The sequence below is a fragment of the Mirounga angustirostris genome, unplaced genomic scaffold (genome assembly GCF_029215605.1).
Source record: "Mirounga angustirostris isolate CCGP_5_RB_7025 unplaced genomic scaffold, mMirAng1.0.hap1 SCAF_3, whole genome shotgun sequence".
In the NCBI taxonomy this organism is placed as follows: Eukaryota; Metazoa; Chordata; class Mammalia; order Carnivora; family Phocidae; genus Mirounga; species Mirounga angustirostris.
In genome coordinates this window covers 176,172,804-176,200,420 of record NW_026991711.1, presented here as the reverse complement: position 1 = coordinate 176,200,420, position 27,617 = coordinate 176,172,804, and the positions used below count along the sequence as shown (strand labels likewise).

General features: G+C 55.1%; 1 protein-coding gene across 12 annotated transcripts in view; it reads left to right on the top strand.

The window, feature by feature from the left end:
• TNS1 (tensin 1) overlaps positions 1-27,617 on the top strand; it is a 193,800-nt gene that overhangs the window by 88,626 nt on the left and 77,557 nt on the right. For 9 of the 12 annotated variants that reach the window (XM_045868018.3, XM_064587035.1, XM_054506018.2 and 6 more), the window contains 13 exons: positions 6,140-6,181; positions 6,996-7,046; positions 12,916-12,965; positions 15,344-15,515; positions 17,168-17,218; positions 18,401-18,523; positions 18,908-18,972; positions 19,906-19,989; positions 23,483-23,595; positions 23,950-24,010; positions 24,248-24,323; positions 24,865-24,994; positions 26,445-26,510. In XM_045868018.3, the coding sequence (XP_045723974.1) occupies positions 6,140-6,181; positions 6,996-7,046; positions 12,916-12,965; positions 15,344-15,515; positions 17,168-17,218; positions 18,401-18,523; positions 18,908-18,972; positions 19,906-19,989; positions 23,483-23,595; positions 23,950-24,010; positions 24,248-24,323; positions 24,865-24,994; positions 26,445-26,510 (1,084 nt within the window). Of the gene's footprint in view, positions 1-6,139; positions 6,182-6,995; positions 7,047-8,029; positions 8,172-11,541; positions 11,747-12,915; positions 12,966-14,101; positions 15,129-15,343; positions 15,516-17,167; positions 17,219-18,400; positions 18,524-18,907; positions 18,973-19,905; positions 19,990-23,482; positions 23,596-23,949; positions 24,011-24,247; positions 24,324-24,864; positions 24,995-26,444; positions 26,511-27,617 lie in introns of those variants that run through there. The other 3 variants (XM_045868022.3, XM_045868024.3, XM_045868027.3) reach the window with 3 other exon arrangements.

The window sequence follows — 27,617 nt, the reverse complement described above, 5'->3', positions numbered from 1 at the left end:
GTGGTGTGCAGGGAAAATCAGGCATCACATTTCATTTAATCACATCCAGCCTCTTCTTTTCCTCTGGGGGCCTAGGCTGCTCAAGAGAGGATGGAGCCCCTGGGGCGACTTTGCCCTGGTTCTTAATGGGGAACCAGGCCGCTGGCCTCCCTCTCACCCTGGCCAGGCCTGGCCCTGCGTGTTCTGCACCCTCTCTCCAGCCCCCTGCCCTCAGTGCTGATGCCCATCCCCAGGGGCTCCGCCTTCCCAGGTTGGTGGGAATTAACACGGGGAGGGGATGGGGGTGGTGGTAGGCGAGGGGCAAACACAGGCTTTGAGGTGCAGACCTGGACACTCGGTTTCTGCATCTGCCCAAAGGGGTTCAAAGTGCTACCTGAGTGGCGACGGCTCCGGGATATTTTGTCCTTGTGTGATTGTCCCCCTCCCGCTCCCACTCTGGGGACTGGGGGGTCTGTAATGTGCCCACCCAGCTCCGCGCCCTCTAAGTGCCCAGTAAATGGTGCTTCCCTGCTCTTCCCTCTTGCTTCCAGCCCCTCCCTTCATCTGCTTAGGGTTCTATTTCTGGAGCAAGTGAGCCTGGAATAACCTGCTGTGGGTCCCGGGGCTGAGGACGCTCCTCCAGCCCCCACCAGCCCTACCTGCTGGCTCCCCCCCAACTCTCTTCCCGTCCTGCTAGGCAGCACCACCTGTGATCTCACAGTGGGTTGCCATGGCGGGACATGTGACGTCATGGGGTCTTTTTGGCCTAAAAAACTGCCTGGATTCCAGGCCTCCCAGGGGGCAAGAGTGGGGAGGGCTGGAGCAGTGGAAGGAAGGAGGGTGTGAGGAATTTCTGGACAGAATGTTCCTCCGGAGGCTGAGTCTGCATTCTGCGCCAGACCCCTCCCCCGAGCCTGGGCTTGGGCATTTACCCCTCCCCCCCATGGCCCTTGCCTTGCCTTTTCCTTCCTCCACAACAGTGGCCCACAGATACATTTTTTCCCAGCCCACCCTCCCTGTAGGCCACCAACATGTCATACTGCACAAACCTCTGGGCATCATCCCAGCCACCCAGCCCCTCAAGCCCACACAGTTTGGGGTGGGTATGCATGCACAGAGGGGGCGTGCGTGTCTTTTTTTGGAAAAAAAAACTTGAGGAAAGGATGTGCAGTTTCCCTTATCCGCCCTGTGGTTCGCAACCCTTCACATTCAGGAAGTTCTCTCTGATGTCTGATCTCAGTGTCTCCTACTGCTGTCCATTTCCTCCTCTTCCTACGGCAGTGCACTGAAGGGGTCTCTTCTTCCTGAGGATCTGAGACAATTCGTCTCTAAGTCACAGAAAGCTTGTTCCCAATGGGAGGGCAGTTGACTGAGAGGAACTTTCAGTGAGTGAAGATCTTCGTCAGGGAGAGGAGAAAGAACATGACAGGGATGGAGGGAGCCCGGTTCAAAGACCAGCTGGTCAACATTGGGCAAGTTACTGAACCTCTTGGACCTTCTGTCTCAACTGCAAAGTGGGGTCATGCTTACCTCGGCGGTTCCGAGGATTGATGGTCGTGGAAGAAGTAAAGAACTTGATATTATGCTCAGATCATTAGTACCTCATGAACAGTGATTGTTACTGCGTTGCCATTATGAAAGGCATCCCCAGAGCAGGGCAGGAAGAGTGGAACACTTGAGGAGGCCTGGCTCTCAGGGTTGTGTGGGTGTACCTCGTGCGAGCTGAGAGTGGATGCCTCCTGAAATTTCCTGCCCGAAGCACCTCACCCTCGTCCCTGCCTTGCTGCAGACTTCCAAGTTTGAGACCCCAGAGCAGAGTGAGTTGTGAAGCTCAAGGTCTGGCCGCCAAGTGGCACCAGGTCCAAACCCTGCCACCTGCTTGGAGTTGTCCTTCTGGGGGCAAGGAGGATTCTGGAAGACCCCTGGTGGGGCTGTGCATTGGCTGCCCTCAGCTTTGGAAAGCCTGGGGTCCTTAAGCTATAGGTTTTCTTGGGGAGCCTGGGTGGCTCAGTTGGGTAAGCGTCCGTCTTCAGCTCAGGTCATGACCTCCGGGTTCTGGGATCCAGCCCTGCGTCCGGCTCCCTGCTCAGTGGGGAGTCTGCTTCTCCCTCTCCCACTACCTCTTCTCCAGCTCTCTCCTCCTTGCTCTCTCACAAATAAATAAATAAAATCTTTAAAAAAAAAAAAAAGCCAAAGATTTTGTCCTGGGCTTAGGTAGGGGTGGGGCTAGATGTGGGGGTGCTGTCTCTACAACCTTCTGCGCTGAGCCTCAGGGGGAGGAAGAGGAGAGCCCACAGGGAGGTGTTCTGCTAACCCGGCCTGCAGGTTGGCTAGGGACTGGGGCGAGGGACAGAAAGGTGAGCTCAGCAGTGGGCCCTACAGGACCTGGGTGCCGACCCCGGTATTGCCATGGACCCCACTATGAGAGGCTGGGCGTCATACCTCTCTGTACCTTAGTTTCCACATCTGTGAAACAGGGAGGGAGGGAGATGGTGTCTGAAATCCTTCTCAGAGCTGGTGTTCTGAGGAGTGGTGTGCAAGGATGGGGTGTGTCCTGGCCCAAATCCAAGCAAAGATGGAGGTTCGAGACCTCGGCTCCACAAGGTCTGGGGGATGCTGCATTGTAAGTAGTGAGCATGGTCAGGGGGCCGGGGAAGAGTGAAGGGCTCTCTTGGTTAGCTCACTCACTTGATATTTGCTGAGGGCCTACAGTGTGCCAGGCCCAGTCCTAGGCTCTGGGGCCTATGGGAACTTACGTGCTAGCAGGGAAGGAAGACCTTAAGTGAGATCAGGAAGTAAAATGCATAGTGTGTTGGAGAGTGAGGGGCTCTAAGAAGAAAAATAAACCATGCAACAGGGAGAAAATATGTGTTTGGGTGTGCCCAAGGTGGGCTAACAGCCCAGGCTGAGTGGGGCTCTCTGGCCGTTGGCTCTGGCTCAGCCACGTCAGGACCCACAGCTCCGGTGCTCTGGGAGCTTCCCTATAGCATCGCTGGGGGCCTGGGGCAGGGGCAGCGTCAGTGGGAGCCTGCCCTCATGCTACCTGTCCCTTGCCTTTTTCATTCCCAGTAGCCCCGTCCCTGGCGGCACCTAGGAAACGGAGAAGCAGGTCTTCAATCCTGGGAGGACCGGGATGGAGGAGAGGGCTGGGGAGCTCGGCATGCATGTTGGGCTGTGTTTGCAAATACTGCAGGGGGGACACTGGGGGGACACTGGGTGTTTAACTCCAGAGGGGCTTTTGGAAATTTTTGCCTTCTCAGGGAGCCCCTGGAAGTATGTTGAACGCATCTGCTGACTGGCCCTGTGGCTGGCCTCTAGCCTGGCCCGGGGAAGGGGTGGGGACAGAGGGGCTGGTGCTCAGTTGATTGCTGGCCAGGAGGGAAGTTTCTCTTGCAGTGCTGAGGCCTGTGCTTTCTAATATTGACTCATCTCCCTGGTTTGCATCGTGCCAGACTGGGGAGGGGTGGAGCAGGAGGGTCAATGTGGGGTAGGGTGGGCCTTGGGAGTGTGCAGGGTAGAGATGAGAAATAACAGCTAACATTTACTGAGAGCTCTCTAAGTGCCAGGCCCTGTTCTAAGTGCTTAATGTGCTCCGTCTCATTTGGTGCTCACGAAAAAGCGCTCTGCAGGCCTGGTGAGGAGCAGCAAGGACAAAGTGACTTGTTCGAGGTCACACAGTTAGTAGTAGAGCGAGTCAGGACATGGCCCTGGCGGTCGACGGCTGACGCTGTTAGCTTAAACCCGTGGTTTTCGAAGTGTCATCCCCAGGGCCAGAAACCTTTGAGAAATGGACGTTCTTGGGTCCCACTGTAGGGCCCCTGGATTAGACTCTCTGGGCAGGGCCTGTCCCTTGTGTGCCCATAGCCCTCCAGGTGATTCTGAGGGCTGTGCGAGACTGCCAGCCCACATTCTGTTCTGCCCAGAGTCTGGGCTTCTTAGGAGGCTTTCCCTAGAGCAGGACAAGGGGCTCTTTAGGGCCTGTCATGGGCCTGGGGCAGGTGCTTTGCCTCCATCTTCTCTGTCCCACCCCATTTCTGTCCTTTCTGACCGCCCCCCATCTAGGCAGGCTGGTTAAGAGTGAGGGCTTTGGCGTTGACAGATCTGGATTCAAATTGCAGTTCTGTAGTGTAGACTCAGCATATAGAAGATCCCTGTGATCTGCCCTCCTGGAGTGCTCCTCCTCGCCTGGAGGCTGGAGCAGCCCAGAGAGGATGCGCTTGGGCTTTCCCGCCTAGCCATGGTCTCCACAGGAGAGTTGCAGAGCCTTGGACCAGAAGGGAGAGGTGGGGGTCAGGGGTCAGCGCTGCCAAGGACTCCCCTGGTTGGGGCTGGTGGCTTTTGGAGGCTGAGGGGAGAACCTGGCCCAGATTAGCAGGCAGCTCCTGAAGCTGAGCCTGGGTCAGGGGTCCCTGCCTGGTGGCCTGTGGCTCGGGAGTGGGGGCTGGGAGGGGGCTGGGGGAGGACTGGGGTTGGGCTGGGAGGGAGTGGAATATGGCATCTTTACTTCTCCAGAGCCTGCTCGGGCTCCAGGTGGGCTGACCTGGGGGCTGGGAGGGCCCAGCTGACTTGCCTTCCCATCTCCTACTCTGTTCCTGGGCCCTGTCCTCCCTCAGCCATCTAAGTTGCCTTGGCTACTTAGGAAGTTTCATCCCCTGGAAAGAAGTTCTGGCCTTAGCCTCCCATTCTCCAGGCCACTGGGGTAAAGGAGTCCCGGCCATTTCCTGGAAGAGCACCGCTACCTTGATCTCTGCCGGCTTTCTTACTCCATGCCCAGCTTGGTCCCGTTCCCCTCCCTGATGCCAGAACCTCTCAGAGGCCATTCTGTCCATTCCCCTGTCTTCCTCAGGGCTGAGGAGCTCACCAGCAAGGGGTTAGGGTGGGCATTTCCTATTCTGAGACACTGTATCCTAAGCTGGTCTCTGCTCATCCTGGCAAAGGCTTGCTTCCTCACCTTCACGGTCAAGCTCATGTCCTTCTGCGAGATTCAGGGGCCCCTGGAACCACTTCACTGTGTCGGGAACAGAGCCCTAGGGACTGGAGGCAGGAGGTGGACCTGGAGTGGGAAGTTTCTCTCGTGTTATGGGGGAGTCCAAGGAGCCTTTCAGGATGCCTTTAGTAGGAAGCACATCTGTTGGTCCTGGCTGGGAAAGGGTGGCACTGGCCCGAGGGACAGGCTCAGTCCACAAGTGTTCATTGGTGGCCTTCTACACATCCTTCCCAGTCCCTGGCGTGAGAGATATGGTAGCAGAGCTGCTTATAACGCTGCTTTGAATCTGTTTAGGAGGCAGGTGGGATAAGACTCATAAAACAATATTGGGGAACAAGACATATTCCCATGATGAGATTATTTATACCCTAAGAACCAGATACGTAGCCCAGAGGGCAGGCTTATTGGAGTTCCAAGGTGGGAGGGAGTCCTCCTTGCTGGGTGTCCAGGAAGGGCCTTGTGGGGGAGGAGAGCTTGTTGGAAAAGAGCATGGGTAGGAGAGCCGTTCCAGGCAAAGGCCTGGATGCGTGAATAAGGAAGGGGATCTAGGCGACAGGTCTGGATGGGGCCGAGTTTTGGGGTATGGACACAGGTCTGCGAGTGGGCGGGGCTAATGGTGGAGGGCCTTGAAAGCCTACCGGAGTTAAGACTCTGGCAGGCGTCATCCTGGGCTGTAGTGATTTCACACAAAGAGTGTGAAGCACAGAGTCCCAGGATGGGGTACAAATCCTGTTGTCGCCAGTGGTAGTCGATGACTTTGGACCACTCATTTAACTTCTCCTTTTCTGTGAAGTGGGGCTCACAGGTACTAATGGGATCCACGTACTGGGTTCTTGTCATGAATAATGAGCTGGTGCAGGTGAAGAAGTCTGGCCCTTAGGAACAGGTGTGACTTTTACCTGCTCTGTGTCCCTTTTTGAGGGGTCAGCGCTCAGTCAGAGGCCTTGCTGGGGCTTGTCGAGCTGCGTGGTTCTAGTACCAGTAGGATTGTTTTTTGTTTTCCAAACCTGGCTTCCCGAGCTTGGGGCTAGCCAGGTTAAGTCTGAGCCTTGGGTTGGCGCCATGGGCCCTGCCTCAGGGGGCATTCTGCCCCGTCGTGGCCACCAGCCCTGGGGAGCCAATCCATGGCTGTTCGCCCTGAGGCCTCACACTGTTTTCTCCCTGTGTTCACAGCCCATCAACACTGAGAGTGCACCGAAGAATGTAGCCAACACGGTGAGTGACGGCAGGTGTGGTGGGTGGCAGGAACATCCCGGGCAAGCATGGGGAGCCCAGAAGGCAGAAGGGTGATTTGGGGGAAAGTGAACACATACGTTTGGGGACATCCTTCTGGAGTAGATTTGAGGAACTTGGGGGAAAGTGATAGGGATGTGGGTCATGTTGGGAGCTGGGCATGTGACCTCACTCGTGTGTTTGGAAATGGATTGCTAGGGAAGTAGGTAGGCAGGTTGGAGAGGCCAGTGGTTAAATGTGGGTTTCTTTATTAAATATGTAGAATGCGAGAAAGCTGGGCAGATGTTTCCAAACAGATCTTTCTGACTTCGCAGAAAGACAGACAGTTTCCCAATTTCCTCAAGGCTGCATGGAGGAGGAAGGGAAGAGAGTGGGCGGGTCCTGCAGTGGAGAAGCTGGGGTCAGCCGCCGAGGGGCATATCCTGGCCATGGCTCGTGCGCAGTAATGGGCTTACGGTCGGAGGGCTTGCGTTCAGATCCTACCTCCTCCAACCTTTTAATTGTGCGACCATAGGCAAGTCATGAGCCTGTGTGTGCCTCCGTGGTCTCACGTGCAAAATGGGCACAGGAAGATCTCCCAGCACAGTGGTCGTGAGACACAAGTGAGAGGGTTGGCTAGCTCTGAGGGGCTTTTAGTGGACAAAGGAAAGCTAAACAAGCAGCGAAGTTCCCTCCCAGGCCCTTCTGCCAAGCCCCTCAACCCCTCACCCCTGCCAAAGCCAGGAGGTGAAAGACCAGGGTGCTTCTGATTCCCTTCCTTGACTCCCCGCTCTGACTGCCTTTTCTCCATCTCCAGGGAGAAGGAGCTTTCCGGGGTGGAAACACACGGAAAAGCCTTGAGGAAGACGTAAGTATGGGGATGGGGAAGCGGAGGCTGTGTCTGGGCTCATGTGCCCCCGGGGGGATTGCCGGTGTGGATCATGTCTCATACCTGTCTCGTTTGGTGGAGCATCCCTTGCCTCCTTTCCAGAAGGGCGCGGGGGTCACTCAGCTCTGTGGCTGAGCAGGGGAGGAGGGGTTGGGATGGTGAACAGGCCCCACGTACTTATGCACTGGGCCTCTGTCTTGGCTTTGGCCTCCAGCTCAGCTGGATCCAGAGTTCATTTGCCCACCACTTTGCCAGACCTCCTCAGTGCTCCAGGGTGGGGCGTGGGGAGGGAGGCCAGAGAGGGAGCGCTCTTTGAGGCCTGGCATGGAGGTGAGCAGTCACCAAGGTAAGGCCAAGGGAAATGGGCAAAGGGACTAAGGGCAGAGGTGAAGAAGGACCCCTGGGCTCGCAGAGGGTCATCAGACCTTGGGGAATTGCAGGCTCTACGTCTTGGGAGAAAGGAGCCTTTGAAAATGTCAGAGTCTTCTGTGTGACTTAAGTGCCATTGATTCAGGAGAAGGCTGGAAGATGGGCTAAGCCGGTTGATCCCTCTGGGCTCCTCTCGCCATGCATTTTTGGTGGAGGTCAATGGGCAAATTCCTAAAGTGGAAGGACCCCAGGGAAGGGCAGAAGGGGCTCTCCCAGGACCCTGCTTTGAGCAATGCTCGTGTCTGGGCTTGTCCTCACATCCCTGGGGGAGACGCCCCACAGTGTTGGGCCTTTCTGTCTTCCCCACCCTCCTCTGACAGTTTGCCCCTCTGCTGGCCTCCCTATCCTTGCCCGCCCTGATCTGCAGAGGAACAGGGAGTGGTTTGGTGGTTGGCACGGGGGAGCTGTTGATGGCATGAGGCCCTATCATCTGACAGCTGCCTGACCCATGGTGGGGAGGGCCCTGGAGGGAGGTGCTGGGACAGCAGGAGGCATGTAAGCAGCCGCACTTCTGTGGGGAGCCCCCCGCCACCACCGCCTTGCCCCCCCGCCCCCCCGCCCCAGGCAGCCCTGCAAGGCCAGCCCTACAAGGCGGAGGCATTCCTGGGGCTGCACGGCCTGTCTGGATGGAGCGGGAACATGCCTCTTAAATTAGTGGGGAAGGCTCTGTTCAAGGTATGTGTGGGTCCCATGGGCACAGAGTGCACCTGTCGGGGAGGGACTCTTGTCCAAGTCTATGATATTTCTGGGGCTGGGATGTGGGTCAGAAATTAATTTTTGTGTGTACTTATTACAGAGGACGAACTAACTTAATGCACACAGAACATATAATATGTGCTCAATAAATATTAGCCATTCTTATTCCTGTTATTTTGACTAAGGGCCAGGAGGTGGGCTGGGATTTGTTTGTTTGTTTTCTTTTTTTTGATTCCTACCCCCCACCCATGACAGATGCTCTGGTCCCATTTTTTAGATGGGAAAACAGAGACTTGAAGGGGCTCAGTGACTTGATGAGTGCCTTCTCCATCCCTTCCTGGGTCTGCTGCTCGGATCTGGTGTTACCCGGCTCTCCCAACCCTTGGCCAGGGGATGGTGTGTGAGCCAAACCTTTTACAGTGGCCTGAGCACATTTATAAGCCAAGTCCTAATGCCGCTGCTTCCCACAACCCCAGCCTGGGCCAGACATAGCTTGTCCGGGGAAGCTGCAGCAAGAGAGAGTGAAGTTAGACATCATCAAGAACTTTTTGATGTGACGGTGGGTATGACCTTGGTCCTCGGAAAGAAAGAAGTGGCCCTTTAGTTGGGACAAGAGGTTTTTTCAGAAGGAAATTTTGTTGATTTGGAATGAGTGTGTGTTTGTGTCTGTTTGCCAGGGTGGGTAAAGGTTGTGTCCTGTCTGGATAGGGGACGAGGGACAACATGAATTTTGCTTTAGCCAGTCTAGTGAAGGGAGCAGGTTCTAGGATGGCCTGTGTACTGCAAAGGAGGGAAGACCTAATCTTTACAGTTCCTGGACACCTGTCCCAGTTTGGGTGCTCTCAGGGTCATTCGTCCATGCCCCCGCCCAGCCAGGGGGGCCCCCCTGCAGTCTGCCCCGAGTGAGGAGACCTGTTTCAGAGGCTGCGCCGTTGCAACCCTGGGCCTCCGGGCGTGATAGTGTGCCTGTTCGTTGAGCTGTTTTCCTGTCTCTGGCCTCTGGCCCAGGACTCCCAGGGCAGGAATGGCTGTTTTCCTCCAGCAGGGTTGGTGTGTAGAGAGGTTTGTGGACGGTGTGCTGTGTCGCACTTTGTTTTGGAAAAATCCAGGCTGGTGGGCAGGAAGGAGAGAGGAAGGGGTGTGGCTGGAGGGGCTGGTGGGGGTGGGAGGGGGTGGCCACAGCCCCCGGAGGAGAGGTAGGAATGGGGACAGGCCCCTGACGTAGATTGGGCACCAATTTCTGGCTGCCTGACATGGCCCCTGGTGTTTCTTACAGACCCTCCTCCCAACTGGGCCCCCTGGGGCCTGGGGCTCAGGAAATGCCTTTTCTTTTGGTCCAGAGCTGTTGTGTTTGGTCTGTGGACCTCAAAGGCAGGCAGGACTCTTCCCACACAGTCGTTTTGCTCTAAACCAACCCCACCCAAGTCCTGGGGTTCCCAATCCTTGCTGCATGGTGGAGAAGGCAAGATTGGAGCCTAGGGCCACAGACCTTGAGCCACTCGGGAGTGTCTGGGTGGTGGTCCGCAGGGAGGACCAAGGCAAAAAGAGTTGGGTGGATCTGCAGGAGGAAGGGTGAAGGTTAGACACCAGGAGGAACTTCCGGATAGTGAGAGAAGCAAGACACTGTTTTGGCGGGGGTGGGGTAGAATTTCCTTTCATGCTGTTCTCTTCGTGAAACAGAGACCATGGTTTGGTGATGACTGTAGGGGAGAGTTCTTGGGGTCTAGGGAGTTGAATCAAAGCTGTATTACTGATCTCTGTCTTGGGAGGGGCCGGGAGGAAGTTGAGGCCTGGTGGGCAAAGGGCTTTGACAGCCCCAGAGAGGAGAAGAATGGGGTTACTGGCGGACAGAGAACTTATTTTTCTTTTTAAAATAAAATCTTTGTAGTACTCTTTGTAAAGCCCTCTGGTAGTTTTCCCTGGAGGCTTTAGGTTGGAACAGGTAAATCCCATGAAATCCCATGGGCGCTGTGCTATACCCATTTTACAGATTGGTCGGTTCTTGAAGAGTGTCTTCCTTCATGGAATAGAAGTTCTCCGAGGTCGGGGACTTGGCCTCCTCTTGTCCCCGGTGCCTACCACGTCGCCTGGCACACCGCTGGTGGTACTTGGTGAGGGCTTTCGGGATGAGGGATCGAGCACCGTGATGGGCAGCAGAGATGACCAATGTGTCCACTCACTCCCAGCCTCTTATCAAGGGCCTGTGTGGTGAGGCGCACAGCAGTGGGGGGCCCATCTCTGGCCTCCTGTGTGAGGTCACCTGTGTGTTTTGGAGTATTAGGTTGTGCTTGCTCACACCCCGCCCCCCCCACCCCTGCAACGGCGTGTGATTCTCCACGTCCACTAGACTCAGACTTGTCACCCGTCTATGTCTGCTTTCTGCCAGCGAGTGTCACATGTCCCCAGACTGCGGAAAACAGGAAGCCCCGTCAGTTAGAGGACAGCCCAGTGATTCAACAGGGGATGACCATCCAGCTGTTCCCTTCCCCGTCATCTGGTGGGGTCACGGCCCAGGGCAGCTTCCTCCCCTGCCTCCCCTGCCCTGGCCAGCCTGGTGGAGCAGAGCAGGCTTGGACTTTGTCTTATCACCTCTGGAGACGGCATGGCCAGACTCTGTTGGGGCCAAGTTTTTATTTATCTTTCCTGGCTTTTTGGGGTGGGGAGGCTGAGGAATGTGGAGTGTTGTAACGTTGGGAAGGGGGGTTGGAGAAATGGGATCCAGCTCTCCTGCCCCGTTCTTCCTTTTCACCCCTGCTCCCCAGGAGGCTCCTGGCTCCCCTTGGCTCCCTGGTCCCCTCGCCAAGCCGGTCTCAATATCGCATCGTCTCCCTGTGGCTCTGTGGGCTGGGACCCGTGGCCTTGGCCACACCTCGAGCCTCGGCTACAGCTGTGGCTTCCAGTGTTTGAGGCAGCGTGGTGGCCTCCAAACATGGCTGTGGGTCGGCAGCAGATGAAACCCGAGGGGCTATTTATAGCAGGGTGGCCCTGGGGCCTGGAGCAGGGCTGAGGGCCTGGGGAGGTTCAGCGACTCCTCATCAGGGACCAGTGAAATCAAGACAGATGGAGTGTTGGGTCTCTGGTGTTCCTCTGGGTGGGTAGTCTTGGAACAGCCTGGTTTGGGGCTTGAAAACCAAACATGATCCCTCCTTACCACCCCCGCGCCCCCGCCTGACTCATGCAAACCCAAGTCGTCAGGGCCAGGGGGCTGTGGAGACAGAAACTTTCCACCCTGACAGTCCCATTTGGCTGTTCGTTCTCTCGCTGCTGCCACAGAGGCTGAGCAGGGGAGAGCTGGGCCGTGGCCCACAAAGAGGGGGCTCTGGGTGCAGCCTTCTCCTGGGGGGCTGGATGGAGAGCTCTCCTCTTAGCAGCGCTGCCCTGACTTCGGGCTCGGCCGGGAGCCAGGCCTCCAAGCCTACCACCCACCCCTGCCTGGTAGGCGCCGCAGGGCCCTGGGGGAGGCTGGAACGGGCTTTTCTGCTCCGGGCCCCCATGGTCAAACCCAGAGTCTGAGGGTGAATCCTGCCGGTTGTCGACTTCCATGGGACTTGGGGGTGAGTCACTGTGCCTCAGTTTCTCCTCTTCTTGGCAGACTATGGTCCTGTCTCCTCCAAGAGGTGGTTGCGACTAGGTGGTTGGGAAAGGCTGGGAGGCATGGGGAGTTTTGGAAGGCACCAGAGGGCTCAAAGGGCTCTGGCTGGGCCTGGGAACTGGAAGCTGGGTGTTTGTGCATCAGGTGAGGTGGCTGAGAGGGTGGGCAGCAGCTGTGATACCGGGCTTTGATTTTCTATAGAGGTGAATGTTGGTTGTATCTCTAACTGCCCTTTTAATCGTGTCAGATGTAGTAACAGTAACACTGTATGAGTGCCCCATATGCATACTTCTTTTTAATCTCCAAACCACTCGGTAAGGATTGCCCCACTGTCCGTGTGACGTCAGGGAGGCTCAGAGTGTTAAGGGCAAGGTTGCGGGGAGGGATGCTGGGGGACCCCAGCTCTGCGCTTTCATCCCTGCGCCATCGGGTTGTCCTGGGCTGTTTGGGACCCCAGCGTGGGTCCATTTGCCTAATTTTGTGCAAGCAGACCACCCAGGAGATGGGTGAGGGGGTGACAGACAAGGGGCGGCGGGTCCTTGGGAGCATGATTTGCTGCCTGGCACTGGTCCCGGCTGCTACACACCACGTGGTCCCTGACTGCTCTGGACCCACAACTCTTGATTGAATGGCTCAGTGGTGCTGCTTTGAAGGGGAGGAGTGCGGGGAGATGGTGGTCGGCCGACAAAGGTTCAGAGCCGGGCCGAGGGCTGCCACACCAGCCTTTCCTTCCTTGAGGCTTGCAGTCTGTATTCTCCCCTCAGGCTTACTGTTACGCTGTCCGGTGAATCAAGACGAAATGTGTTTCCATCCATTTAGTAACTGTTTTATTGCGTGTGTGGACTCTGTGGATGGCAGCAGCCCAGACTGTTCTCAGCATTTGGGATTTCTTCCTTCCCCAGGGAAGGAAAAGCTAAGCCCTTTGGGGGCTTGCATGCACACTCCCAAAGGAATTGGCACTGATGGCCTTTGGCTTTAGGTTGCTGTGTTGCCTGGGTGTTAGGGGCCTGGGCTGGAATGTTGGCAGAGAAAGGAGGAGGGAATCTGTGTTTGCCCACAGCCCCGACTGCTCCCGTGGCCGACTCTCCGCTGGCCCCCTCCATAATGCCGCTTCTCCTTTCTCTGTCCCAGGGCTCCGCCAGAGTCACCCCGAGTGTCCAGCCCCATCCCCAGCCTATCAGGTATGCCTGGCCTGTGAGGGGCAAGGGGTGGGGGTGCCACAGTGAGGTCACTGTGGGTGTTTCCAGCAAGTCATACCTTTGGGTTTCTGAGCCCGAAGTCAGAAAGCCACAAGGTAGGGAGCATGGGGAGACATGCCAGCAACAGAGAGAGGGTGCAAGTGGATGCCCCTTGGAAATGCTCGTGTTTTGAGTTCTAGCTCGAAGCCAGGCCTTGAGCTGGATTCTTTATGTCCCTGCACGATCTCATCTAGTCCTTGCAACAACCGTGCAAGGTAAGTATTTTATTCCCATTCAGCAGATGAAGAAACTGAGTCTCAGGGAGGTAAGGTGACTTGTTAAAGGTCACAGAATCACCAGGAGGCAAGACTTGGGTGTGCCTTTGGACCGGCAGGTGTCAAGGCCTGTGCTAGATCCAGGTCTTCTTTGTGCGCAGGGGTTTTTGATGTTGGAGGGTCATTTCTTTTTTTTAATTTATTTTTTATTTTTTTAAAGATTTTATTTATTTATTTGAGAGAGAGAATGAGATAGAGAGAGCATGAGAGGGGGGAGGGTCAGAGGGAGAAGCAGATTGCCCGCTGAGCAGGGAGCCCGATGCGGGACTCGATCCCAGGACTCCAGGATCATGACCTGAGCCGAAGGCAGTTGCTTAACCAACAGCCACCCAGGTGCCCTGGAGGGTCATTTCTAAAAGGAAAGTTCTCTATCTAGCTGGCTGGCAGGGGCTGGGGGAGGGGATGCATGAAGACTCGGTGCCTTGCTGATCCAGAGTCTCTTTTCCCTGTGTCTGAGTTCTGTGGTTTTCTGGCTCAGGCTCTTCTCTCTCTGCCCCACCTCCACTCCTGAGGCTCCAGAGATGAGGCCCAGGGAAATGGAGCCCCGGCCAGAGAGGGCTGGTGTGTAGCTAAAGCCCCCAGTGGGTTGTGGCCCAGCGGCCCACAGACCGGGGTGGCCCTTTGGAGAATCCGCTTCTTCCCTTACAGCTGAGAACCATCTTGGGGTGGGTGGGTGCAGGGTGCAATGCTGAAGTTCTCCAGGCGGTGGCACTGTTCTGCCTTAGGATGCTGCCCGCCCCCCGCCCCCCCCCCCGCCCCCCCCCCCCCCCCCCGCAAAGGCTGCAGTGAGAACCTTATCTTAGGGACAAGGAATGGTGGGGGCTCAGAGGTCAAATTCAAACTGGGCTCCCTACCACAGCCTACTGGCCCCTCTACCCTGGTGGACATCTGGATGTGCCGCCCCATCTCTTTGAAATACCCTGGTAGTATTTCTCCACTGCCCCCCAGTCTCTCCTTTACCCTGCTGTAGTCAAAGATTCTCAAAAGGAAATGTGAGTGTGGACCACCTTGGGTAGAGAGGGGAAGTGAGACAGTAGCGGGTTGGTGATGGAGTAAGAAAGTGTGGGGATAGGAAGGGTGTGAGGTGCCCCCAGAAGCTGCAGGTGCACCTCAGAATGGAATTTCAGTGTCCTGACACCCATTTCCCCTTCCTGGGCTGGGAGAGAAGCTGGGTGAGGTGTAAAGGTGTGAACCCCTACCTTCCCTCACCCAGAGCCCAGCCCAGGGGCTTCCCACCTCTTTTAGGAGCTCAGATGGCACTGGGATTTCTGGGGGCCACCTGCCATGGCAGCAGCAAAGGCTCAGCACCCTCTGTTTCCTGGGCCCTTAGAAATCACGGAGGCCACTGCCAAGAAATAGCCCTGGCAGGCAGTGGAAGCTGCTAGAGGTGGGGGAGAGCCAGGGAACAAAGGGCAGGAGCCGGCCTGCCTCCGGGGAGGGCTGGAATGTGCACTGTGGTCTGGCTTACCTGGAGCCCAGGTGAGCATGTCACCTGAGCTGCCTTTTCCCCTGAGAAGCCTCCCCACCTACTCTACAGCTTGGGAGCAAGGGGAGGGCAGCCCAGTGCTCAGCCCTGGGATGCTGGAGAGCACCCAGCTCAGGCTCTCCTTCCTCTTCAAAATCTATCCCGGGATCCTTTGAGAGACTACCACCAGACCAGGTGGCCGCGGTGTGTCGGGAGGCTGAGCTGGACTCCTGGACTCCTAGCTGGCTCCCGTCCTGGCCCTGACCTCTGGGATCGCAGGTTGAAGGCAGGGCCAACAGGATGGATGGGCACTTAGGATTGCTGTCATGACTGAAATGGCCCGAGATCCTGCCAGCCCCTGGCCAGGTATGCCCAGGCTCCCAGGCTTCTAGGCTGGCCTTGCTGGCTGCATGGGCCTTGCTAGGGGAGGCCTCTGGCCTTGGCTCTGGGTCAGGGAAGAGCCAAGCCTCCTGGGTTGGAATTGTGGGCCCCATGTGGTGTGTAGGAGGTACAGCTACCTGAACCTTGCCCTGAGGAGCTGGCTTCTGATCTGGACCCCCTTCTGCCTCCTGTCCCTCCAGAAACATGAGCGTGAGCCGGACCATGGAGGACAGCTGTGAGCTGGACCTGGTGTATGTCACGGAGAGGATCATCGCCGTCTCCTTCCCCAGCACAGCCAACGAGGAGAACTTCCGGAGCAACCTCCGAGAGGTGGCCCAGATGCTCAAGTCCAAACATGGCGGCAGCTACCTGGTGAGGGTGGGGCCCGGTGCCCCCTGTCCTTTCTCCTCGCCACCTTCTTGCTTCTGGTGCCCGCCAGGGCCAACTCCTGCTCTTCCTCTTCCCGTGATTTCCGTGTCTCACTCGTGGCCTGAGTCTGCACTCACTCTCCGGCCCCACTTTGCTGGGAGGAGTGTGTCTGCCGCTGGAATGCGGCATCTGGACCCAAGTCACGTGTGTACACGTGCCTGTGTGTGCGTGTATGTATATGTGTGCATTGAGGAATTCATGTTCTCGAGCGCTCCCTATGAGGCAGGCCCTGTTCTAACCGCTCTCCACAGGTTTAACTGCACACTAGCCCTAGAAATCAGGTTTCGCCGGAGTGCGGAGAGGTGGGGTGTCTGCCTCAGGTGACAGCATCGGAAGTGGCAGAGCTGAGGTCTGAGGGCATGTTGTGGCAACGTGCATCCTACGGGACCTTGTGTGGCTGGCACTGGGGTGGTGCCTGGCCCAGAAGCACCTTACAGACATGGATGAGGTGGTTGGCAGTTCTTCTCTACTCTCAGAGAGCTGGCATGGGGATTGGCCCCAGAGGAGAGCTCAGTTCCATGTTACAAGGAAGCACCTGTGGGGTGGGGCTGGACCCACCAACCAGACGGTGCAGGCTCGAGGCGGGGTGTGGGAGGCCATCTTAGGTCCCTAGGCCTGCTCTAACACATGACCACAAACTGGGGGTCTGGAAACAACAGAATTAATTTTTTTCACAGCTCTGGAGGCTAGAAGTCCAAATCAAGGTGTTGGCAGGGCCATGCCCCTTCCTGGTGTCTGGTGCCTCCCAGCAATCCTTGGTGACCTTGGCTTGTTGCTACATCACTCCCGTCTCTGCCTCCGTCCTTGTGTCTCTCTGTGGCTCCTCTCCTCATCTTATAAGGACACCAGGCATCGGACCTAGGCCCCGCCCTAAATCCAGGATGATCTCATCTTGAGATCCTTAAGTACTTACATCAGCAAAGGCTGTGTTTCCAAATAAGGTCACATTGTGAAGTTCCAGGTGGATATGAATTTTTGTGGGATGCTATGAACCCACCGCGGAGGCCTGTCCATCAGCTGTGTTGGGCATTGTTGAGGGCTCTGGGTTCAGACATCGGAGAGTCCTGGGTTTGAATGCCGGCTCTGCTCTTACCATCTGACTTGGCCACTTCACCTCACTAAACCTTAGGTCCTGCATCTGTAAAATGGGTCTGATTACACCACCTACCGCTTGTGGTGGTTGAGAGAAGTAAGTTGACATGTGAAGTGGAAACTAGAGATGGCCAAATACTTATCAGTTAACAACACTGGGATTCCTGTTTAGGATGCAAAGATGCCCACCTTGTGGGTGGCACGTGGGACCTGAGACAGACTGCATCGCCTTCTCATTTTCAGTCCTGGGTGTCTGTCCGCTCACTGAGGGGAGTGGCCGTGTCTACCTACTTCCTTCTCCTCCTCTTTACCCTGAGAACCTATAGTTGAGTTCTTATTGGTCAGTGTGTGTGTGTGTCTGATGGGACACCATTGTAAGCTCTTGCATGGGTAGAATTTTCACCGAGGGGGGCATGGGGGTAGAGGAGACAGAGAGAGAGACAGAGAGACAGACAGAAGACAGCAAGCATTATCTTACAATCTCTTCCTTTCCCTCCTTCTAGCTTTTCAACCTCTCTGAGCGGAGGCCTGACATCACGAAGCTCCACGCCAAGGTGAGCTGATGCTGATCAGGGGTGGGGGCTTCCCGTTGCCTGAAAGAGAAGTAGAACAGCTGAGGTCCCTCTCCCTGTGGTCCCCACTTTAGAATCTGGGGGGAAGTGCTGAGACACTTCACAAAGCCTATTCCGTGTCTGTGTCATCTTCTATTTGGAACAAGGAAAAGCCCGTATTTATTGTTTTTGCAATACAAATTGCAGAGAGCCAAGCTTGATACAGCGATTTCCTACCCAGGTCTGCCCCCCCTGGGGTGCACGTAGTATCTCTGGGGTGAGGCTGGAGCTGTGGGATTTCTAGCCTCGTTGAAAAGCACTTTGGATTTAAAGTGGCCCGGGATTGCCAATGACCCGTTCCCACTTGCTGGCTCGGCGGGCTGAGCCCAGGCTTTGTGCGGATGTCTGCTCTGGCGCCTGGATTCTGGTACCTGTTGCTTTGTGACCCTGGGCAGGTGACAGTTCTCTGGGCCTCAGTTTGCACCTCTGAAACAGGACGGGCTAGATTAGATGTGCTCTCTCGGCTCTTCCGAGCATGAATTCTCTTTCCATTTAATGATCTGTGAGTTAAGAAAAGTTTCGAGGAGCCTGAAGCCTGCCATTCGGATCTGCCCTCTGTCCCCTTTAGGCTTCTCTCGGCCAGCCTGAAAAATCAATGGTTTGTGTGTCCAGGCCTGGAAAAGAGCTGTGAACACCTGGGGGCCCTTCACTTTCCCTCTTTGTCCCTGAGCTCGGGCTTGGGGTTGTCTATGGGAGGAGAGTTTGGGAGAAATGCTGGGGGGCACATTTTGAAGTCAGAGTCATGTGGAAGGGACCTTGGGGTCATCAGCTTTACACACATATGGGTAAACTGAGGCCAGGACAGGGGCCATGACTTGCCAGAGCCCCCAGAGCGAGGCAGTGTCAGAGCAGAGACTCAGAGACCCAGGGTCTCTGGTCCTGGGCCAGTGTCCTCTGTGTCCACACCGTTGCCTCCCCTCTGGGCTGATGGGCAGGGCAGGAAGCAAGGTGGGTGGGTGGCTGCTGCTGTAGCACCTGCGTGTGGGGTATGTCCTTGTGTCTCTCTGTGGCTCTTCTCCTCATCTTATAAGGACACCAGGCATCGGACCTAGGGCCGGCCCTAAATCCAGGTCTGGTCGACTCTCTGGGGCTTCTGCCCCTTCTCACTCATGGCTTGGACCACAGGTACTGGAATTCGGCTGGCCTGACCTTCACACCCCAGCCCTGGAGAAGATCTGCAGCGTCTGCAAGGCCATGGACACTTGGCTCAATGCAGACCCTCACAACGTCGTCGTTCTACACAATAAGGTCAGAGCGGGGGGCCGCCTGTGTGCGCGCACAGGCATAGATGTGTCCTTGGATGAGTGTGTGTGCCTGACTGTATCATTGGATTATGTGAGCGTGCAAGCCTGTGTGCATTCTCTTCTCTAGGAGATAGTAGATTCTGTCCCAGGGGCCCTGCCCAAGAAATGGGGAGTTACGAGCTCGTGGGGCTGTCAAGTGTAGTGGGTGATCAGCTGTGTTTCTTCTCTTTGAGTCTCAGCCCGACCTGCCTCCCTCCCTTGCATCCCCCTCCCCTGTCCTGTTCTCCTTGAGAACCACAGCCCTCTCTCCAGCCACTGCCCCCTTTTTCCTCCGGGCTTCTGCATGGGCTGACCTTAGAAGTAAAGTCTGTGTTTGGGGTTCTTATAGGGAAACCGAGGCAGGATCGGCGTTGTCATTGCAGCTTACATGCACTACAGCAACATTTCTGCCAGGTAAGAGCCTGAGTACTGACAGTGGGAACCCCCTCTGCCCATCCCCCAGTGACTGCTCCCTTCCTTGGGGTTGAGGGGTGCTGAGGATGGGCAGGAGGAGCCTACAGCTCCGAGGCAGGTGGCTGTGCATGGGGGGCGGGAGAAAGGAGAGTCCCCCCCTCTACTGGGAGCACTGGTGGGAGCAGCCTTGGGAGGCAGGCCCATCTAGGGACACCCCATCCAGCCACCTTCTCCAAGCCACTTTTCCTTGGCGAAAGGCCTTCTGTTTCTCTGAGTGAGCTGGAGAGGGAGTCAAAAAGAATGTTGGAGGGCAGATCTGGGTCTGGCAGAACCATCTAGAAGTTATCTCATCCTTGTGGGCTTTGATAAGGACTTTGGGGTTTGGGATGGGATGTCATTGGAGAGTCAAGAACAGAGGGGCTACATCATCTGTCTCTTCTTTTAAAAATGATCTCTTTGTGGATAGATAGAATGTTCTGTAGAGCCTTAGATGGTAGTTTTGTGAGTTTAAGAAACTCAATCTAGCCTAATCTTCCCTTCATGATGAATATTTCCTGTACACCTACTGTGTGCCCACAGCTTTTTATAGATGTTATTTCACTTAATTGCCATAACAACCTTCAAGGAAGGCCCTTGTCACTCACCTTTGACAGGGAGGGAAATCAGGTTCAGAAAGGTTAAATAACCTGATTCAGGACACAAGGCTAATAAGTAAGTGGCAGACTTGCTATGGGAACCCAGGCTGTCTGGCTCCAAAGTCCCCTCCCCGAGTCCAGCACACAAGATGTAGAGATGCTGGGGCACCCTTCTTCTGAAAGTTTCTTAGCATAGGGTGGCTGGAGGGCTCCACAGGTCTAGGGGAGCAGGGGTGGGGAGACAAGGGGCTCTCGGACATAGAAGTTGGCTCCTCTGACCACCCATCTCTCCCTGCAGCGCTGATCAGGCCCTGGACCGGTTTGCAATGAAGCGGTTCTATGAGGATAAGATTGTGCCAATTGGCCAGCCATCCCAGAGAAGGTGGGTCTCCAGGGCTCACAGCCAGTGCATGCACCTGTGTGTGTGTGCGTGCTTGCTATCTTGGGGACTGGCCTTACGCACCCACAGGGGATGGAACAGCCATGCCTAGGTGGGGGTGTACCGAACATGCATATTCCGGTGCCAACCTGGAGTGGTGTGAGCTCAGGGACATGGGTGAACCCATGGGCTGCTGTGTGCACTTACAGGTGGGCATGGCACTTGGCTCCTGAGACCAGTGCTGGAGAGCAGTGGGGATTGGTGGGGGACACATAGGTCTGGGTGCAAGAAGGCAGTTTGTATAAGAAGGCAGTGCTATTTCTTGGTCCTGGAAGCAGGACTGCTTCCGTGCATGGGTGAGCCTTTAGGAGGCTGACGTCATTGCTACCTGCTCTGGGGAGGTCACAGATTCTTACCATAAGGGTCATCTTCTCCTGGAAGAGCTTTGAAAATTTAACCAAGGGCTCTCAAGCACGTGGTCTCATTGGAGTCCACAGCAGCCCAGGCAGAGAGCAGGGCAGAGATGATTCATTCATTCACTGGACAAGTTTTAGGTGCTCTACTACATTCCAAGTGCTAGAGATATCTAGTTGAACAGGACAAAGTGCTTTGCCCTCAGTGAGCTGATATCCCATTGAGAAAGATGGACATCGCACAAGTAAGTAGACCAATAGGACCATTTCCGTAGTGGCTGGTGCTAGGAAAGAAAGAGAACAGAGTGGGATAGACCTGATGGAGGAGATTGGGGCTATTTAATGAAGGGGGTCAGGGAACGCCTGTGGGGAGGTGGTGGATTTGAGGCCGAACCTGAGTAATAATGACAACTACCGTATGACCATCCAGGGCATCCCCATTTTACAGATGAGAAGCCTGAGCCTGGGGGAGGGGACTCAGCATGGCCAGGATCCACAGCGAGTAGCAGCAGAACTAGAAGGTACTTGGGGCCTGTAACTCAGGCCAGGCCAGGACCCCTGCCCCGGGGTTGTGCCACCCCCAGTCCTGAGGGCTGGATTCTGCTCTGTGGATAACGTGCTGTGTAATTATGTCTGGTCCACAGGTGAGCACAGGTAGAATTAGGGCTGGTGGGCTGTGGGGAGGCTGCAGGTGAGTGCAAGGCAGAAGCCCAGGCCCAGAGGGGAGACCTGTAGATGGGGAATGGGGCCCAGCCCCCCTGTGGCCAGAGCGGTGGGTCTGCCGCACGCCCATGATGTGCCACACGGCTCTGCGCGCTGTGGCCGCGGGACTGACTGTTTCAGCAGGACACGAGGCATCAACGTACTCTCAGGTCATGAGAAGTACTTCGAAGGGGGAAAAACCCAAACAGCGCGTGATGGCTTCAAGAGTGGTGGGCATGAGGGCTGAACTTTCGGAGAAGGTGACGTGTGGGGCGAGCTCTGAGGGGAGGAAGGAAGCATCTGAGTGCAGGTCTGCCGTGACCACGCAGAGGAACAGCAAGTAGGCTGGCCTAGGGGCCAAAGCATCCCCCTGACTTTTCTAGCCCCTCAGAATGCTGACCAGGCTAGCAGGAGCCCTTGGCCTCTCCACGCTGGGGTTCCCCATTTATCCCCCATCACCCCCACCTTGCTTAGAAGGCTGTTGGCTCCGCTGGTGAGTGTGTCTGCCATTGTATCCGGAAGCCCAAGCAGAAGTGAGTGCTCAGGCCACCCAGGGCCTTCCACCGGCACAGGACAGCCAGAAGCCGGTCTCAGGGTCAGCCATCAGAAACCGGATGTCCATGTGCAGAAAACTCTGGGTGGCTGCCCGACACAGCAGCTGGGGATCACTGAGAGCCTTCCCGGGGAGGAATGAGCAGTAGTTCAAGTACCTGCTGGTTGCATATGACTGGTGGCCTTGGTCACGAGTCTGACTGTGAAGGATGAGGAGAGTGATGTGGCTTGGAGAGTGGGCTGAGCAGCCACGTCCCGAAGCTGAAGGCCTGGGGAACGGGATCCGTGTCTTCTCTCAGCAGGTGGAGCGTTCCAGGACTCCACAATGTGCACTGCGCTCACACAGTACGCAGCTGGTGGGGGATGTTGATGTAATCTGTCTGCTTGGCAGCTTGTATCTGCAAGCGCATCTGCTTATGGGTGGGTCATTTTGTCCGGGCCCATGTGTGAAAGTACGGCTGCTGGCTTCATCACGTATTTGTTGCCACTTTCCCGCCTTCTGGGCAGTGTCATTTGTAGGCAATAGAGCAGCTGGGGGAGAGGTGGGCAGAGAGAGAGAGGGAGGGAGGGGCTTTGCCTGCGACTCCCCCATTCATTGTCACCCCACCCCTGGACTCATTGTCCCCAGCACACAGACACATCCTGTTGGCATGATCCAGAGATCTGATAGGAACCGCCATTCCAGGTTTCCGGTTTGAGTAATGGGGCTGGGGGCTGGGCAGGGGCTGAATAGGAACTGGTGCTGCCCATCAGATTATCTGGCTTAGGTAGTGTGAGGTGGCCCCACCCAGGCCCAGTGACAGAGGCCCGCAGGCCTGGAGGTGGGCCAAAGAGCCAAGAGACAGGAGGGGACCGTTGTCATGGTCATGTGGGTTCTGGTTCCACTAGCTTCAGAGAGCCCCCTTGCCCCTCACGGAGCCTCAGGATTCATTCTGATCCATCTGGCTGGCCTAGCTTGGCGTCCTCTGGCCATTCAGAAAAGGAGGACGCATCGACCGATCCCCAGCAAAAGAACCGACCTCTCTTTCTGGCAGGTGCACTGAAGTTCAGACTGCTTTCCTTCTCTCCCCGTCCACTCCCAGCTTTGTATGTTCTTGCTATGTGTCAGCAACTCTTTCTGGACCCAGTTTCCCTTCTCTTCTAGAAGGAGTGGAGATAGGTTAATTCTTGCATTTTTCCAATAAGATCCAAAAAGAATGGGGGAGTGTTGACCCTAGATATAGGAATGCTTAGTGGGAGTTGGATGTCTTTCAATACCACATACAGAGGGATTTCATACACTTCAGTGTGATGTAAAAAAGTGAAGGACTCTAATTATTAAGCTCTTACTGTTTGTTGGATGGTCATGTGGCTAGTGGGTGGGTCAGGGCAGAACTGGGGCCTTGGGCATAAGCGTAAGCTTGGTTTAAGCTCAGTGTGAGGGTGTTAGAGATGTTTGATGGTTGATCAGCCTGCCTTGTACAGTAGTGAGCTGCTTAATGATGTGAGGGATGTCAGGGATGTGTGGGAGGAATTTTGGTCCAGCAGGAGATTTTTAGGCTGGGAGTGAAGCTGGAAAGAGATGTTCATGCTGACCGTCGGGGGCGCCAGAGAACCCCCAAACGGCCGTACTGGCTAGACGCAGCTCCTGGTTGGGTCCTACGTGCTCATTGTCCTTCCTACCTGGGGCTCCAGGCAGCGAGGAAGGACTGTACTGGGGTGGAGACCCCGGGTTCCAGGAGGCCTGGAGAGTGGTGGGGGGTGGGCTAGGCGGGGGCAGAAAAGAGACAGGGATGGCTCTGCTCTAGGATGGCTCTCCCGGCTGAAGCCGCCCCTCTCCCTGCCCCCAGGTACGTGCACTACTTCAGTGGCCTCCTCTCTGGCTCCATCAAAATGAACAACAAGCCCTTGTTTCTGCACCACGTGATCATGCACGGCATCCCCAACTTCGAGTCTAAAGGAGGTACCTGCCCGAGCCCTCTGGCTTCCCTCCCCTCCTGTCTCCCATCTTTTCTCCTCAAGAGGCAGCCTGAGGGGATAAAAACATAGGCTTGGATTGGAGTCTCGACTGCGCCACCTCCTGAGCTTTCTTTGAGCCCCGGTCTCTTCGTGGGATCGGTTCTGGCGGTGCCTGCTGGCCCGTGATGTTGGATGCGGCAATGGGTTTTGTAAACCTAAAAATGCCTCTCAGATGAAAAGCTAGTATTTCTTCCTCCTTTCTCTTTTCATTTCTCCTTCCTACCTCTCCTCTCCGCAGCCCTTCCTTCCTTTCCCCTCTCCCCCATACCATCCGCGCTAACACCACCCTCCCTTACAGGGTGTCGGCCCTTTCTCCGGATCTACCAGGCCATGCAGCCTGTCTACACGTCTGGCATCTAGTAGGTATTCCACGGGAATGAGAGGTCAGGGATGCCGGAGGCCCAAGGCCGAGGACCAGGGACATGGGTGTGGGGGGATGGGCCAGGACCTCTTCTAGGAGGATCTCATCTGACAGAGGGCTGAAGGACAGAGGCAGCAAGCCTTCCCAGGAGCCCTCTGGCAGGGGGAGCAGGGAGCAAGCGCACTGCCCGCCCCCCTCAGCAGCTCTCTTTTTCTCCGCTCACCTCTCCCTGTAGCAACGTCCAAGGAGACAGCCAGACCAGCATCTGCATCACCATCGAACCTGGACTGCTGTTGAAGGGAGACATCTTGGTGAGTGCTGCCCCTCTGTCTCAGGCCCCCTCCTCCCTTTATTTCTTCTGTCTTCCTGCTCTCCTGCCTCCCCAGACAAGATTGTCACTCCTATAGGCCACCAGCCTCCTGCAAGGCCTTCCTCTGCCTCAGAGCTGGACATCCCTTCTCCTGCGCTTGTCTCTTGTTCTAGAATATCTCCAGGGAAATATCTGCCATTGTGAGCTGTTACCTCCTTGCTTCCTATGGTGACAGGACTCCCTCAGTTCTAATTTCAGTCTTTCCTCCTGCAACTTAAATTCACTCCTACTTTTTCCATTCTGTGTGCAGGAACTTCTTGGGAGGACAGTTTTGTTCCCACAGGGTGAGATTGGCCTCCAACATTCTGCTTTCTAGAAGTTTCCCCAGATAGCTCTGAGATCCTATTTGGTATTGGTGACCTCTCCCTCATTAGGTTTGGGTGAGCCCTGGGGTCTCAGTCATGGAGCTAATAAGGAGGCTCCTTGAGACCTGATTTCCCCTCCTGGGGCCCCTGATGGACTCTGCTCTCCTTCCCACCCAGCTGAAGTGCTACCACAAGAAGTTCCGGAGCCCCGCCCGAGATGTCATCTTCCGAGTGCAGTTCCACACCTGTGCCATCCATGACCTGGGGGTTGTCTTTGGGAAGGAAGATCTTGATGATGCCTTCAAAGGTGGGCTCATTGAATAGAGACATAGACCTAGCAAGGAATAATACCACAAGGTAGAAGAGCAATAATGGAGGACCTATGGCAACAGTGAAGGGGGAACCATTTTTTGAGGGAAGGAAATGTGGTTAGGGTAGGTGTCTCCCTTTGCTTCTTTATCTATTTAAGGTTTTGTCTGTATCACATTCAGACCTGGGACAATATCCACATCCATTCACCCATTCACTCATCCATCCATCCATCCATCCATCCACCTACTCATCCAAATCCATCCATTCATCCAACCATCCATTTATCCACTCACCCATCTGTCCACCCACCCATCCAAATCCATCTATCCATCCATCCAACCATCCATATCCATCCATTCATCCAAATCCATCCATCTATCCACCTACCCATCTGAACCCATCCATTCATCCATCCACCCATCCATCCAAATCCATCCATCCATCCACCAAGAAATACTTGTGGGTCTTTGTGTGCCAGGCATGTGCTAGACCCTGGGGATACAAAGAGAAAGAAGTCAGGCCCTACCCTCAGGGAACTCACAGTTCCATGGGAGAAAGAGACACATAAGCGGGGTACAATGAAGTGGTGCTTGCAGTGATGGAGACATGCACAGGCATGATGGGTGGCTACCATCCCTACTGTAACCTCTCTTCTCACAAGCAGTGGATGGCAATCTGTCCAGACTGGGCTTAGGCCAAGAGCAGAGAGTAGAGCTGGGGCTCGGGGGGTGGGGAGGGGGTGGAGAGGAGCCTGATCCCCCCAAATGTAGTCTGGCTCATGCAGTAGAAAGATGTTTCTGTGATGAGTTTCTTCTGTACTGGAGCCAGGAGGGCAGAAGCAGAAGATTCCATGATAATTACATAACAGAATGTAAATGTTATCAGTCTTAACAGGGAAAAATAAAGGGGTAACCTACAACATAAAGGTAGAGTTGGTAGAGGCAGGGGAAAGTGGGGGCATAAACTTTGTCCTCTTTCACGGAGGGAGTCAGGAGACACCATTGAAAATGGACAGCTCAAGAAATAGAGGCTTAGCTATAGTATTTAAAGTTTCAAAGGCAATCAGAATAAATACTACTACTAGATTTAATAAGAAAGGAGGTGGGAGTGATATTAGTGGGCCAAACTCATTATCTTCATGGTGGTCAATCAATGGAGATTACTTGAAATTGGTATATCAGGAAATGGTGGCATAAAAATAGTGGCTATTATTTAGAGTCTTAGAAGTAACTGCTAGTGGAACAAGAAATAGGAATGGTTGGGAATGGTTATCTCAGGCAAATAGGACTGGGGCCAAAGGTGGGCAAGAGGCTTATTTCATTATATGTATATGATATTATCAACCATATATATGCATATTATTTTAACCTTCTCCAGAAAGATTAAAGTTGGAGTCCTTTTTGGGAATTAATTGCTCATTTTTGTCTTTCCTTCTCCCTTTTCAGATGATAGATTTCCAGAATATGGCAAAGTAGAATTTGTATTTTCTTATGGGCCAGAGAAAATTCAAGGTATAAGCTTGTTAGAGTTCATTTTTCCACCCCCTTGCCTCCATCCTAACCTGTCCTCTCCCCACCCCCAGCATTCTCCCACTGATGCGCTCTACAACTATCAAGTTACCTGTGAATGAGAGGCAGGCCAGCAGTAAGGGATCTGGGTATCGCAGTGGACCTCCAGCTAAATGTGAACCAATGACTTATTCTTTGGATAATAAAAATAAATGACCAAGAGGTGCTAGGCTGGATAAACTGGTCCCATTAGGTCACCATCCCATTATATTCAGAGACTGGGGGCTGTGGCAGATTGAGGGAGTGGCTGAAGGGACATTCAGAGGTACTAGATGGATGAGAAGTATTTATGAAAACTGAGGTGGTTCAACCTGAAGATGAGAAGGCCAATTTAATAATAGCTGTTAAGCCTTTAGACTGGTTATATGTGGAGACCAGTTGTTCTCCATCCTATTTGAGAATAGAATGAGACGAGACGAAGTTAGGCTACAGATGGAGGGACTCTGGGAAGATTCAAGGAAGGACTGCCAAGTCAGGAAATGGACTTGCCCTAGGAGGCAGGACGTGCGGCTTGTGCGGTCTTCATTTTTCTGTGGATGTGTAGGAGAGACTGCTTCTCCCCTCAGATTTCTGCCTGGAGCCGGGAGCATCTTAAGTGGGAGGCAGGGGGATGGCTAGAATGACCTTGTGTCCTCTCAGTGTCCTGCCGTGATTTCCCTGTTGTCCTTGACCCCATGTTGCTCATCACAAACCTCTTCCACACTACTCCTGACTCCAGGGGCAGACTTTCTGGTCTCCTGGCACTGCCCCAGGGGCCTCTGGGACATGGAAAAAGAAGAGTCAGACATCTAGCCAGAGGGCCCCCCAGCTTTCTCCTTCTTTCCTCAGAGTCTTGTCTTGATTTACCCCTATAACCGGGGATGAGCCTTTTCAAGAATGCAAGAAACCAGGGGCGCCTGGGTGGCTCAGTCAGTTGAGCGTCTGACTCTTGATTTCAGCTCAGGTCATGATCTCAGGGTCGTGGGACTGAGCCCCGTGTCGGGCTCCGTGCTGGGCGTGGAGCCTGCCTAGGGGTCTCTCTCTCCTTCGCCCTCTGCTCTGCCTACCCCC